The 15,606-nt window shown below is 48.2% G+C and overlaps 1 protein-coding gene across 1 annotated transcript; it reads right to left on the reverse strand.

Moving 5' to 3' along the window:
* Nucleotides 1-1,771: 1,771 nt before the first annotated feature.
* LOC121446913 (intestinal-type alkaline phosphatase-like) lies at nucleotides 1,772-4,620 on the reverse strand. Its single transcript, XM_041649811.1, is given in 12 exon segments — nucleotides 1,772-2,136; nucleotides 2,231-2,344; nucleotides 2,583-2,774; nucleotides 2,854-2,988; nucleotides 3,121-3,193; nucleotides 3,275-3,409; nucleotides 3,518-3,620; nucleotides 3,622-3,682; nucleotides 3,760-3,937; nucleotides 4,123-4,238; nucleotides 4,351-4,467; nucleotides 4,551-4,620. Coding segments are annotated over 12 exon segments (1,659 nt in total).
* Nucleotides 4,621-15,606: the final 10,986 nt, after the last annotated feature.

Consider the following 15,606-nt stretch of genomic DNA (forward strand, 5'->3'; position numbering starts at 1 on the left):
GGAATTTAAAAACCAGTATGATGACTCGGAAGCTCTGCTAAGAACGCCTTCCTCCACTCAGCCTCCGAATTTTCACAACAGACAGTAAAATTCGGAATTGAAATGAACTATTCCAAGAGCCAAGACTTCAAATGGATGTTTCACCGTGTTAAATCAAGATTTTAGCAAATAAGGAAACATATTCAATCTTCCTAATATTACTAGTGGGAGCAAAGTGTGTTTTTGTACCTTCATAAATGTACAAATAAATTTGTAATGCTGAAAAATTTGCTGGGAAGCGCAGTCGATTCCACCTTTCCGTAGTTCTTTCAAATGTCCACATTGGGCAGGTTAGGTAGGAGCCAAGCATGACTGTACTGGGGTGGTGTTCCACAAAGTTCCCTGTGCAGGTCAGAGATGGTTAGGGAGGGTCTGCACCTCCCCTCGAGCTGACCAACTCCTGCCTCTGTGTGTGTGTGTGTGTGTGTACGCGCGCGCGTGCATGCACACATACACACACACCTGAAAAAAATAGAAAAGAAAGAGAAAAGATGACATGCTTCCAGAAACAGCCAGGGCTGGCTGGTCTAAATCCTTTTTCGAAGGCTGTTACCACAGCACTCTAGACTTCACGGTTCCTCCCCTCCTTGACACCTCTTCCTTGCCCCCCCCCCCCATGCCCTCATCCCAACCACCCTCTCTGACTCTGTCCTTCTAATGTCCCTGATGACCACTGCCCCAGGCCCCTTGCACTGCTGTTCTGCCATTCAGGCCTTTTCTTTGTTCAGGGTTCTTGCTCAACTAGCTGTCTCCCTGGCCTGATCTCCACCATCACCCACCCCTCCCAATCTGGGCCCTGTGCTCTAGATGCTCCAGGCTTTCCTTCTCCAAAGAACCTACTAGAACGCCGGGCGTGTGGCTCACACTTAAAATCCCAGCGTTTGGAAGACTACAGCAATAGAACTGCTATACATTTGAGGCCAGCTTGGGCTACCGAGTCTCAGAAAGAAGAGGAGCAAGATGAGGAGTGGGACATATTACTAGAGGGTGGGGATGTGACTCAGGGCAGAGCACATTCCCAGCAGGCACTAGGCTCTTGTTGGGAGCCGAGGAAAAAGAAAGCGATTCTTGGCATTGTATTGCATAACACTTTATTATTGGTTTGCCTCTCCCGGGAGAACACATAGGGGATTTCCTTAGTTCAGAAATGTCGGTGCAGCCTGAGATGATGTAGCAGTCTGTGAGGTGCAGCGCCATGAATTTCCTAGCTGGGCAGTAGACATGGGAGGGCTGAGCGACTCCAGAATCTTCTCTCTGAGGATTGGCATGGTTGGGCCATGAAGGCCTCTGCAGGAATCCAAGCTTGGTGGGGGCACCAATGGGAGGGTGCAGGCTTGGTCCTCTATAAATTTTCGTTGAGGTCCTCTCCTCTGCAAGCAGCTGGGGGATGAGGTCAGAGAGGGGAGTCCTGACTGCCCCAGGAGAATCAGGGCCATGTTGTCATGGTGCCTCCGGAAGGAGGAGCTCTGTGAGGTTTGAGGATGGCTGCTAGTTCAGAGGTGACTGTGCCCTTGTGAATGCTTGGGTAGGTGCCCTGGAAGCAGTCACTCTAGACTGGGATAAGAGTTGAGGCTACAAGCAGAGAGGTCCTAGGGTAGGGCCCACAGCCAGAATGCAAGGAGCACAGGATAGAGATGCAGTGGAAGGAGGGGACAATGAGAAGTTAGTGGGTGGTCAAGGTAAAGGAAGCACCAGGTTAGCGCCTGGGACCTGGTGGGTGGAGCCCAGAGGACTACGCAACAACCCCCAGTAGCATCAGCACCGTTCAGGCCAGCAGCGACAGGGCCAGCGGGGTGGTGGCTGGGCCTAGGCTACCAGCGCTGTCCCTGACAGGGATGGTGGTGGTGGTCTGGCGGGTTGTCGTGGTGGTCTGGCTAGGGGCGGTTTCACTGCTCTCGTCCTCAGGGGGCGCCAGACCGCAGTCGGTGTAGGGCTCCAGGCAGCCTGCAAAGGCCAGGACGTGCGCGATGTAATTCTGCTCCTGCACTCCGTGCAGCAGGTGTGCCTGCGGGCCACGCGCGAATATCGCCACATCCTCCCCGCCGTGGGTCTCCGACTTCACCGGCACAGCCGCCTGCTGTTGGTATGAGGGGTCACCTGGAGGGACAAGACATTCAGCGAGAAGGTCTCTCAAGATCTCTGTGGAGTCCCCCCTGCCCCACCCTCAGGCAAGCCGTGACATTGCACTCACTGCTTTCAGCAGCGGTGACGTTGGGTCTTTCCCCTGTACCAACGTAACCCGGGCCATTGCCATACAGGATGGAGGTGTAGGACTTGCCGTCCAGAGCTTTGAGCGGGGCCAGCCCTGCATAGAGGAAGAGAGACACCTTGTTCTCCCAAAGACTGAAGCTTAGACGCTTCACCTTTTGTCTGCCCAGTGGTTGCTAGATTTCCACAAAGCAGGTGCCCTTTTCTGTCCATTTAACAAATAGAGAAGGGGAGGATCAGACAAAGTTCTTTACATAATTGATGCAAAACAAAACACAACAAAAAAACCCAAACAGCAACAACAACAAAAAACCCGCCACTTGTTCCCGACCTACCGAAGATGGAAGTCCCCCGAAGTGTGTAGCCCCCAAAGGAGAAGACGTGGGAGTGGTCAGCGGTAACTATGGTCAACGTGTCTTTCTCACTGGTGAGTTGGCTGGCCTTCTCAATGGCTGTGTCGAACATGACAGCCTCAGTCAGCGCCGGATACGCCGTGCCCAGATGGTGACCACGGTCGATTCTGCCACCTGCAGGAAACCAGTGAGCGTGAGCTCCAGCCTGTCCTTGTCTGTTGCCTCCTTTTTCCATGGGGTCCTGAAGACTCACCCTCCACAAAGAGGTAGAAGCCGTTGGGGTTCCTGCTCAGCACTCTCAGGGCTGCCTCTGTCATGTCCTTCAGAGATGGATCCATCAAAGGGTCCCGCTGAATGTCGAATTTTGTGTCTACAGGCTCAAAGAGGCCTTAGGGACAAAAGCCAAAAAATTATGGTGACCAATAAGCTTGGTAGTAGGGTCACAGTATGTGCACATACACACATGTTCAAAGGCTGCCGAACTGACGGGGTACCAGTGCAGGAAGTGTGGGGTCATTACCCATGAGGTATGTCACTGATGGATCAAGGGACTTCTGAATGAGTTCTTCACGGTTCCAAACATACTGGGAGCCCTAGAGGGGCATAAATGATTGGTAAGGCCCACAGCCCTTCCCCATTCTCTGCTGTGCCACAATCAGTGTGCACCTCATCACCTGGTGCTTCGACAGCCATTCCTCCACCAGGTTCCGGCCATCAAGTCTGGTTCCGGTCTGGTTAACATCAGTCGGATACTCAGGGTCTGGGGTTCCTTCAGGAAACATGTATTTTCGGCCCCCACCGAGGATCACCTATGCTCAGAGAGGATCAGAGAAGGCAGACTTAAGGGCCTCTGCTTCCTTTCCAACCAGGACCCAGCTCCCCACCAGGATCCAGGGAGCTCAGGCTTTATTCCTCACATTGATGTCCATGTTGGAGACAAGCTGTGTAGCAATGTCCTTGCAGCCCTCCTGCAGGGCAGAGGCAGGCATATCAGCATCCCCGTACCAGTTCCGGTTCACCGTAGGTGCCGGCTGGAGAGGCGTGCTGCACCCTTGTGGTGGTCACCAGTCCTACGGCCTTTCCTGAAGACAGCAGAGGTCAGGGTGGGACATGCAGTCTCCCAGGCCCGCCCCCATCCCCGAGCCTGGCTCCAACCCACCTGCTTTCTTTGCACGGTACATCGCCGCCGAGATGACCTCATTGCCGAATGTGGTGTTGCACTCGTCAAACCGTGTGGCCGCGCTCACGCCGATGGTCTTATAGTTGGTCTTGACCCCACACAGGTAGGCTGTGGCTGTGCTGGCACTGTCTGGGACCTGCCTGTCCACACTGTAGGTCTGGAGACAGAGACATCCTCAACTGGCCTCAAAGCAGACGTCTGTTTCTTCACCCAAGCCTGGGACCTGCTCATTATTGCCAGGCCCCGAACTGGGCTCTCAGTATCCGGGGTCCTCTCTGTCACCCTTTCCCTGGGTCCTTGTCAGCCTCTCCCCACATCCCAGATATGTGGCTCAGTACTCACCTTGGACAGAGCCATGTAGGGGAAGCGGTCCATGGCTAGGGGTGTCTCGGGTCCTAGATGGCCTTCCAACTGTCCCTTTAGGATCCTGGTGGCTGTCACTGTGGGCACCCCCATCCCTGAAGGAATAGAATCTGGTCAGACCTGAACCCCAGACCTTCCTGGACCCACCAGTGCCCTTGAGGGCTCGGAGTGCAAGGACCCCAGGGTGGCCAGGCCTCAGACACTCACCGTCCCCCAGGAAGATCATGAGGTTCTTGGCTGACGTCTGGATGGGCTGCAGCTTCTTGGCAGTACTCAGAGCTTCGGCTGCCTTTTGGTTCCAGAAGGCTGGGTTCTCCTCCTCCACTGGCCAAGGAAATAGCAGAGGAAGGGTTAGACTAAAGGTTCACGTGCGTGAATGGATCAGGCATCCAGAGGAGCCTCATTACCTGGGATGACACTCAGTGACAGCTGCAACCTGAGGCGCAGCAGCAGCAGCAGCAGCCAGGCTCCCTGCATGGCTGGGGCTGGGGGTGGGACAGCAGAGATGGAGAGCTGGGACACCAGGGTACTAACTAAGGCATAGTCTGCCTGAGCTTAAATAGGGGGAGACTTTGTTCCTAGATGAACAATCTCGTGTTCCTCCCCTGGAACCAGGTGGCCACGCTGGCTCCACCTCCGTCCTGTGAACTGAACTGTACCCCTGCTTACTGGAGGAAAATGGCAGGGTGTATCTGGTCCAGCCTGGGCCAGGGTCCTGACAGAACAAGTTCTGTGTTTTCCCCAGGTAGGGTTGGGGGGCTGTGTGGCTGCCCTCTGGGCAAGGACCCTGTGCTCCATGCTGCCAAGGAGCTCACACTGTCCTGTACGGACACATCACCCTTGCTCCTGAGTCAGGGGGAGCAGATGTTGTTCTGGGTGTGGAAGGGGAGCAGGTCTGGAAGGACTCAGTTTGGACGAGGGACTTTTATTTGCTCTCCCGAAGCCAGGAGCCACACTGCCAAAGGAGATAAGTACATGGAACACCCTGAGTCCCAAGCTGTCCAGCTTGACCTGGGCAAGAACCTGGGATTTTTCTCTCTGTTGTTTGTTTGAAATCAGGTTGCAGATAGAAGAAGAAGTGCCACTCACTCACAATGGCCCCAGTCAGGAGCAACCATGTGTTAGGGTTTGGATATGGCTGGAGTCTGTCCCCCACAGGTGCATATGATACGTGCTTGGTCCCTAGTTTAGTAACAGTGCTGGGAGGTAAGGGAACATTGAAGGAGTGGAAGGGAGAGGTGACTAGGTCTTTTGAGGCTATATTCTTAGAAGGGGTTATCGTATCTCATGAGCTCCTACATAGTTCCTACTAGGCATGGTTATAATAAAAGACCAAGAATGGCCTCTCCTTCATTTCTGGCTCCCTTGGGATCTTTCTGTCCTCTGTAACCACATCATGGTGCTGTTCACCATGTGATGTAGTGAAAAAGACCCTTATGAGATTCAAGTACACACGAGAGCCAGGGCATTGGACTTCCAAACCTACTTAAAGAGACCTGCTTTTTTATTTACTCCCCACTGCCAGATACTTTGCTATCACAGTGGGAGACGGAACTCTAAACCAAGTGTCCTTGGGTGGATGAATGGATAAACAAACAAGAAGCGACCCAGCCGGTGGCGGTGGCAGTGGTGCGCGCCTTTAATCCCAGCACTCAGGAGGCAGAGGCAGGCGGATCTCTGTGAGTTCGAGGCCAGCCTGGTCTACAGAGCAAGTTCCAGGACAGGCTTCAAAGCTACAGAGAAAGCCTGTCTCGAAAAACAAAAACAAACAAAGAAAAAAAAGAGAGAAATGGTCCATACAAGAAATCGAATACCATTAACCTGAAAAGAGAAGACAGTCTGCTGTGTACACAGACTCAGAAGCTGGAGGCAGGAGAATCTGTAAGGAAGCCATGGCTACACAGTGAGTTAAAAACCAACATGGTAATCATCGTTAATCCCAGAATTTGGGAGGCAGAGGCAGGAATATATCTGTGAGTTTGAGACTAGCCTGATCTAAGTCCACCACCACCAAACCAAAATCAAACAAACCAAAATCAAAAGCAAGGGAATCCTGACTCATACTGCAGTGTGGACACACCCTGAGGAAACTCTGCTAAGTGAAACCAGCCCACCACAAAGGCACAACACTGTCTCATCCTTCTTGGGTGCCACCAAGAGATATAAAATGCTCTACATACAGAAGAATGACGAGGCGCTGGAGAGATGGTTCAGAGGTGACAAGCACATTCTGTTTCTGTACAAGATCCGAGTTCAGTTCTCAGCTCCCGCATCAGGATGCTCACACCCGGCTGTAACTCTAGCTCCAAGGGATCTAATGGCTTCTTTAGACGCCTACTCTCCCCCATGCATAAACTGATTCACACACATACATGCGACTAAAAGGAAGAAAGGGAATGTGGAAATGACTGGGCGGTTAAAAGCTCAGGCTACTCTTCCATTGGGCCCAGATTTGATTCCTAGCCCCTTCATGGTAGCTCACAAAAGTCTGTTGCTCCAGTTCCAGGAGATTCCTACGCCCTTTTCTGGCCTCTGAAGACCCTGCACACACACACACACACACACACACACACACACACACACACACACACGAAAATGAAAAAGCAAATAAGAGTGATGCATAGCCAAGGGCTGGGGGAGGGGAGAGATGGGAGGTTTGTTTGACAGTTTCAGCGTCTCAGCTCTTTGAGACATTCTGGTCTTGTACTGTACAGCCACGTGGAGTCCTTAACACTACGTAACTAGAATCGACCTCGAGGCAAGCCTCCTTGCCTCCAGCCCACGCTCTAACCACTCCCTCCTCTTCCTGTGTTGGCATGCTGTGCTAGGAAAATGATTCTTTTTCAAGTTTATCAATAAATGATTTTATGGCCATACAATAATTACACATATTAATGGGTTCAGCGATAATTCAATCCATGATACAATATTGAACAAGGAAATATGGGTAATTAGAGTTTTCATCTCCTTAAATATTTCTTTGTGCTGGGAGAGGAAAATTCTTGGCTAAAGTTCAGAGGTGACCGGTTATTGGAGAAGCTCTTAATCAATGAATTAAACCCCCCCAAGTAGTAGGTTAAAGGTTCAAGGCTTAGTCAGTCCTTTGGAGTTTTAAACTGCCCCCTCCTCTTATTCTTTTTCTGCCACCATCATTACCGGGTGTGTGTCATGCCACGTGGGGGTCAGTTCTCGCCTGCTACCTTTGTGTAGGTTTCAGGTATCGAACTCATTGAACTCAGGTCCCCAAGCTTGTGTGGCAAGCACCTTCACCCATTGAGTCATCTTGTAGTCCTCTATTCCTTTTTGAAACTGTAATGTTGGTGTAATTGTAGATTCACATTTATAGTTGTAAGCAATAATATGAGCTGACCGCCAGGGGACGAGGAAAGTGGGGGGACTTTGCAATACACGAAGTCATTGTTCTCATGTCCCTAGCTTGACATATGTGAACCCAGGTGGGGATGTGAGATTTTACTCAGGTTTCCCAATCCCTTTCGTTATTTTAAAATATTTATTTTCATTTTTAGTTACGTGTGTATGTGTGTAGATCTGTGCAAGCAAGTGCAGGGGCCTGAACAGTCCAGAGGAGGATGCAGGATCCCTCTGGGTGCTACATGTGGTTGTGAGCCACCTGAACTGGGTGCTGGGAATCCAACTCATGTTTCCGGCCAGAGTGGTATATGCTCTGAACCAGTGAGTTATCTCTCCAGCTCCCTCTGCCCTGCCTTTCTTTCTTTGTCTCCTTGTTTCATATGTCTCTTGATGTAGCCCAGACACCTGAATCTTGTGATCTTGCTTCAGCCTCCTGAGTTCTAGGATTACAGGTGTGTGCCATGATGTCCAGCTTCTGTTCAGCTCTATCACCTGAGTGGGTTCTTGTCACTACTGTGGCTGGTGTGGGAGAATGGTCTGTAGTTTGTCAATTATATTTTAAATAAACGCTGATTGGCCAGTAGACAGGCAGGAAGTATAGTGGGGGGACAACCAGACAGAAAGTAGAGGTGAGTCAATGAGAACAGGAGAATTCTGGGTAGGAGGAAACCCATTTCTCGGCAGTTCTGCCCAGACACAGAAGGAAGTTGTGACTGCCTCACTGGAAAAGGTACCGAGCCATGTAGATAAGAATAATGGGTTAATATAAGAGTTAATAAGAAGCCTGAGCTAATGGGCCAATCAGTTTATAATTAATGTAGACCTCTGTGTAATTTCTTTGGGACTTAACGATTGTGGGAATCAGGCAGGACAGAAAACCCAGTCAACAAATGGTGCCCAACATGTGGACAACTGCATCCACATAAAGCCTGACAGAGCTTGGGAAGTAATTCTAGACAAAAAAGAAGAGAGTTAAGTGCAGATTATTGATAGCAGCATTTTCTCAGGTGGGCTCTGTTTGCTAGAGGCAAATGCATTTCATTTAAGAGAGGCTTCCTGCCTCAGCTATAGCTGTAAAACCTTGCAGCTCTTTTAAGAGGTCCTGCCATGAAATACTTGAATGGTGTTGATGAAAAGCTGATTGCATGCTTTCTGGTGGTGGCGGGGACCTTAAAACACTATAGAGTTGTGGCAATAAACATGGCTCCAGCCGGTACCTCTGCCATGAGGCTGGAATTTCAGAAAGCTAAGGAATGGGCTGGATCCAGCCATCAAAGCCATGGCTTTAATCCTACCCATATTGCTTAGCAAATTAAAGGCTCATGTGGTCAGAAAAAGAGAGAGATATACAGTAAAGAGCTATTCAAAGATGAAGAAAACCTCTAAATGGTTTACAGTGTGTTAAAAATATATGCAAGCTTGGGAGAGAAAAGAAAATGGTTGAATTCCTTAAAATAAAAAAAGAGAGTAATTGGGTGTGGTAGCACACATCTTTAATCCCAACACTTGGGAGGCAGAGGTAGACAGATCTCTATGAGTTCAAGGATAGCCTTGTCTACAGAGTGAGTTCCAAGACAAAGATACATAGAGAAATCTTGTTTCAAAAAGCCAAAAATTAAAAATAAAAGAAATAGCAGTTAAAATAAAGCCATGTAAAGATGGAAAACACACAGAGAATCTGGATATTGTATGTTATTATGTTTTCTTTGAATTATTTGAATGCTGAAGAAGAAGCAAAAGCTACTAAAAGATATTTGTTTATAAATGCTGCTGAATTAGTCCAAGATAGGTATTTTGAAAAACCTTGACTTCAAAATTGAAGTCAAAAGGTATGTTACTTTGGAGAAGAGGGGTTGCTTTTGTTTCCACAGGAAATGGGAAGCTATGGATTTATTCTAAAGTAAGAAAAATCAGGTTTGATCAAGGAAGACCACCTGAGACATATCCGGTAGGAACAGATGGCCCAGATGTCAGAATTCTACATCCAGCTGGATTCAAGATGCTGCCTGAGATGATCAAGCCTCAAAGGATACTTTAGTCAGGACTTGATCATAATTCTAAATTTTCTTTAGGTCCCCATAAGATTATCAGTGCCCCCAACCAGCAGGAAGTAGCCTGGAAAACTATGCCCACATTCCCCCAAAAAATGGACTATGGATATTTTCCTTTGTTTAAAAAAAAAGAGGGGGAAGTGGTGTGGGAGAATGGTCTGTACTCTGTCAATATTATTTTAAGTAAATATTGATTGGCCAGTAGATAGGCAGAAAGTATAGTGGGGACAACCAGACAGGAAGTAGAGATGGGTCAATAAGAACAGGAGAATTCTGGGTAGGAGGAAGCCCATTCTCTGCAGTCCTGCCCAGACACAGAAGGAAGTTGTGACTGCCTAGCTGAAACAGGTTAATATTAGTTAGCCATGTGGCTAACACAGATAAGAATAATGGGTTAATATTAGTTACAAGAGTTAATAAGAAGCCTGAGCTAATGGGCCAATCAGTTTATGATTAATGTAGACTTCTGTGTGATTTCTTTGGGACTTAACGATTGCGGGAATCGGGCAGGACAGAAAACCACAGTCAACAGGTGGCCAAGTTCCCTTTTATCTCTAAACCTACCAGGCCCCTCTGCAGCCATTCCTTGGCATCCACTATCCTCTTCTTCTGTCTCTAACCCCTAATTCAGCAATCCATCTGTGTTTCTTTTTTGTTTTGTTTTGTTTGTTTTTCTAGACAGGGTTTCTTTGTGTAGCTTTGGAGCATGTCCTCGAACTAGCTCTTGTAGACCAGGCTGGCCTTGAACTCATAGAGATCCACCGGCCTCTGCCTCCTGAGTGCTGGGATTAAGGGTGTGAGCCACCACTGCCCGGCTTCCATTTATGTTTCAATTTCAACAATGGGAAGAAATCCTTGGTTATCTTTGGAAGCAGGACTTCTCCCTCAGTGTAATTCTTTGGGCGTTCACTCAAGCAAGTACCAGTACCCCACTCCTCTCTGTGGCAGATCAGTATGACACAGGATGGATAGAGCACCTTGTCACTTTCAAGTTTAAACTGTATCTGGTCTGTTCAGCCTTCTTGGGAGACTAGAGGTCACTGGGTCAAGAATGGTGTTGTCTCGCCGGGCGTGGTGGCACATGCCTTTAATCCCAGCACTCAGGAGGCAGAGGCAGGCAGATCTCTGTGAGTTCGAAGCCAGGCTGGTCTATAAGAGCTAGTTCCAGGACAGGCTCCAAAGCTACAGAGAAACCCTGTCTTGAAAAACCAAAAAAAAAAAAAAAAAAAAAAGAATGGTGGTGTCATCTCTCTGTAGCGCCTTGCTGAACACCTTTATCGTGAGTGCAGGGACTGCGTGGCCCTGTCTCTGCAGGTTTCACCAGGAAGCATGTTTCCTTATTGCTTGACTACCGTCACAGTGTTGGCCCCGGGTGGAAAAGTGTCTCTGCAACCCAAACGACACAAACCATGACAGGTGCACACTGCCCGAGGGTGATGATGGGAGGGAGTCCCTCTGCCCAAATGGCCATCAAAGGATGCATGAGCTTCAGTACCACACCAGCTGAGTTTTATTATATTCCCAGAAGTGTGTGCCTCTCAGGGGCAAGCATCAATTAATTATAAACCATCATAACAGTCCGAGAATAGAAAACTACAAAAAAGTTTTCTCACAATTTGTACCATTTTTGTCTATTCTATGAGTTATGGAATCTAAAACGTTTACTAGCATTTATTTATTTATTTGGTATTTCTTCACTTTTGGCTTACTAAGGCAAGTTCGTGTAGCTCTGACTGGCCTTGTAGTAGCAATATAGGCCAGGTTGGCCTCTACCTATTGGCAGTCCACCTGCTTCAACCTCCGAGTGCTGGGATTACAAGTACCGAATATCAAGTCTGGCATCTATTATCATGGCTGCCTCAATGTATGCATTTATGTATTTATTTTGGGAGAGATGGTCTCACATATCCCAGGATGGCCTCAAACTTACCATGTAGCTGAAGATGACCTTGAACTTATGTCCTCCCAAATGCTAGCATTATAGACATGTACCATCGTGTCAAGCTTATACAGTGCTGGGCATCAAACTCAGGACTTAACATGTTAAGCTAATACTTTATCAATGGAGCTATATATGCAGCCCCATTGGTTCTTGGAGAAAGGGTCTCCTATAGCTCAAGCCTTGTACTGGCTATGATTCTTGATCTTCCTGCTCCACTCCCTAACTGCTGAGATTACAAACACATACCACCACCCCTGCTTTATATATTTCAACTTTATTTTTATGGTGCTGGGGATCAAACCCAGGACTTTGCACACTCTGCCAGTGACTCACACTTAATAACAAAGCTATAAGGTCACAGGGGGGACTGACTACCTTCTTATGTAGCAGGTTTGCTTGCTGTCCTCTCCCTTTGAGAAAGGATCTCACCATGTATCTCTGACTTTCTGGGAACTTGCTGTGTAGACCAGGCTGGCCTTGAACTCACAGAGATCTGCTTGCCTCTGCCTCTCCTTAGTGTGTGCCACCACACCTGACACTATTTATTTTTCTTTTGGATTTGAATGCACAGTGCTTCCTAAGCAGGGTATCCCAGTTGCTGTCATCACTCTGATGACTGTCACTAACAGAAACAGCTTAAAGGAAAAGAGGCTTACTGTGGTCTGGGACTTAAGGGGACATTGTTCACTATGGCAGGGAAGGTGCGGCAGAGTTTTTAATGGCAGGACTGTGTGGTGGAGACCCCTAACATCTTGGCAGGTCAGGAAGAAGAGACAAAACCTGTAGCAAGAGTGGGCAACAAACCTCAAGGCTCCACTCCTTGACCTGTATCTATTCTCTAGGCCCTGACTTCCAAGCATTCCACAACAGCATCATCTGAGGACTAAGTGTTCAAACCCAAGTTCAGAATTGGCAGAAGTGGTAAAAACCCCGCCTCCCTGAGCACCCCAAACCTCAAACAATCTAGGGGTGGAGCTGGAGATATAGGTAGAGGGCATGCAGGGAGCCCTGGGTTTAATCTCCAAGCACCCCAGTGGTACACACCTGTAATCCCAGCATTCAGGAAGCACAGGCAGGAAGATCAGTTTCCAGGTCACCCTTGGCTACATTGGAAGTTCAAGAAAAGCTGGATACAGAAGACCCTGCTGGAAGAAAGAAAAAACAGAGAGGCAGATAGAAAAAAAGAAAGGAAGGAAGGAAGAGAGAGGGAGGGAAGGAGGGAGGGAGGGAGGGAGGGAGGGGAAGTCTACTGAAGTATTGTCCTGGTATTTAATAACTTGCCTTTTAGATATGTAACCTAGACTGGAACTCTAACCCCCCCCCCACCTCCACCTCCTGAGTGCAGGGATTCTGGGGTGCACCCCACATCTGGCCCTAATGAACTCTTGCTCTGCTCCCCTTTGGGTTGGCAGGCTTCCTGGGAGGGATCCCAGGACATCTCAGCAGTCCTGTGGCTCCGTCTTAAAGGCGTCAGGAAGTTGCCACAAGCTCTTCCGTGGGTCTCCTTGAGAACAAAACACTTTAGGTTGATGGTTGCTTGGGAAATTACTGAGCAAACAACCATCTGTGAAGGTGGAAATTCAGTTATTTCTCCTGCATACGCTTGATGATAACAGACTATGGCGGATAACTATGCCAGATGATCAGATCTGTGTGAATTTTGTCCAACTTCTGAGACACATATTAGTGACACACTTATCAAATTTAACTCTTCAGACTCATCATTACTCTTTCCTTGACAACTTTCCCATTTAATTCAATACATCAGGTGCTGTATTTTGTTATGATGGGGGTGGGGCTAAATATGGGGTCTTGAAGGCTGTGATGGCACAGAGGTTTAATCCCTGACAGAGGAAGATGAATCCCGGTGAGGTTGAGGCTAGCCTGGTCCACATAGCGAGCGCCAGGCCAGCCACGGTTGCCTAGGCAAACCTTCCCTAAAAAACAAACAAGCAAATGGAAAGAAGAAAAAGAAAAAGAGGATTAATCTATTTTTATTGTTTTTTATTGAGCTATACATTTTTCTCCACTAATATGTATCCCCTCCCTTTCTCCCTTCTCACCTTCTACCCTCTTCCATGACCCTCATGCTCCCAATTTACCCAGGAGATCTTGTCTTTTTCACCTTCCTTATCCATGTATGTCTCTTTTAGGGCCCTAAAAGAGGATTAGTCTTAGTCTTATTATGTGACCTAGGTTGGTTGGCACGGAACTCATTGCGTGCCCCAGGCTGGCCTTAAACTCCAGCTTCTCTTACTTCAGCCTCCCACATGCTGGGATTAGAGGCGTGTGCCCCACGCCCAGCTAAGTCTAATTAGTTCACTTTCTTTTTCAAGGGGAGAGTCTTCTAGGCTGGACAGGGCCCAGCTGGATAATTCCAGCTTACCTTTGGGTCAAAAGACTATCTAGAATTTGATATGGCGAATTTTTGTAAAAACATATTAAGATCTTAAAAACACTTAATCAGATGTCAAGGGTCACCGTGAACAATAGTCAAGAAGCCATCTAATCAAAATGGCAATCAGAAGACTCCAAAACAGAAATACAGAAAGTTAGACAGCTTAGAAAAATCTGTTGCTGTTTAGCAGAGGATTTAGCTTTCTCACTCGACCCATGGAGGCTCAGGAAACAATTTGGTAAAGCGGTCTTTGTTTCCTAAGCCTGTTTGCTGGAAAGGGTGATGGCAAAATGAGATCAACCTTCTCACACCCTTTAATGAAGGGCATCAGAGCTCCGGGGCTCACGTCTGTAATCCTAGCACTCGGGTGGGAAGAGGGAGGAGGGTGGCCGGGGGGTGGGGGGTGGGGGGGGCTCAAGGTCATTCTTGGCTACACAAGTTTAAGGTCATCCTGTCTCAACAAAACAAAACAAAATGCCAACTCTAGCCGAGGGGATATTGGAGGACAAGCCTGCAATGAAGTAGCTTCTCAGGACTTTGTGTTTTCTTTAGTGACAGGGTCTTACGTCACCCAGGCTGATCTTCAGTTGATATGCAGCCAACAAACAGGGTCTTCGAATTTTTAATCCCCCTGCCTCTATCTCCCAAGGGATTCAAGCCTGCAATACACTCAGTTTTAGGCCATACTGGAGGTCAAGCCAGCATGCTAGGCACCAATTAAACTATATTCCCTTCAGGTGTGTGCCTTTAATTCCAGCACTCAAGAGGCAGAGGCAGAGGCAGAGGCAGAGGCAGAGGCAGGAGTGTCTCTGAGTTCAAGGCTAGCCTGGTCTACAGAGTGAGTTCCAGGATACTTAGGACTACACAGAGAAACCCAATCTGGAAAAATAAAAGTAAAAATAAAAAAGCATCTTTCCCATGCTCATCCCTCAGAACCCATTTCCCCCAACCTACATTCAAATCCTCAGAACCAGGAAAATTCCAAACAGCACCTCATGAGTCTTTAATCCCAGGGGCCCCTAGTAGGAGCCAGAAGGCACAGGCAGGAGAATCAGCAGCTAGCGAGCAAGAAAGGCCTTGTCTCATGCTCAGGTCTGCAGCACATCCACGCAAACTGGACCAATAGAGAGATCAGTATGTCCCTGCAAGAGGACAACACACAAATTTGTGAAGCACCCGTATTTGTCAGAACACTGGAAGAGAGAGAGGCTCAGCTGCAGTTTTGTGCCCACATTCACGCACACATACACACAGATGCATGGAACGGGCCCCCAGACCTTAGCCTACAGCTACCTATAGCTACCCATTCTTCCTAACGGAAGTACGTCAACCCAGGATATGGTTTCTGTGTTTAAAAGGCTATACACCCCAAAGCCCAGTACAGTCTCTGGCTAGCTACTAAAGACTTTCTGCTGACTTAAACCCATGTCTGAGTAGTCTTCTCTGGTGGGTACCCCACAACAGCATGTACAGATTATATACACATACACAAATAAAAATAAACAATCCCTAAAACAACAGCTAAAGAAGGAAAGAAAGAAGAGGTAACTCAGGGCTCTGAGATTCAGGGACAAGCCGTCTATGTTATCTTGCCTTTGGTGAGGACCTTATGACCCATGGCACTGTAACAGCAAAAGCACACTCCAAGGAGACTGATAATATCCTCAGACTGGAAGCCAGAGCGTGGGGAGAGGTCAGAC

The sequence above is a fragment of the Microtus oregoni genome, unplaced genomic scaffold (assembly GCF_018167655.1).
Source record: "Microtus oregoni isolate MIOR12 unplaced genomic scaffold, Mior012 000004F_ref0000308, whole genome shotgun sequence".
In the NCBI taxonomy this organism is placed as follows: Eukaryota; Metazoa; Chordata; class Mammalia; order Rodentia; family Cricetidae; genus Microtus; species Microtus oregoni.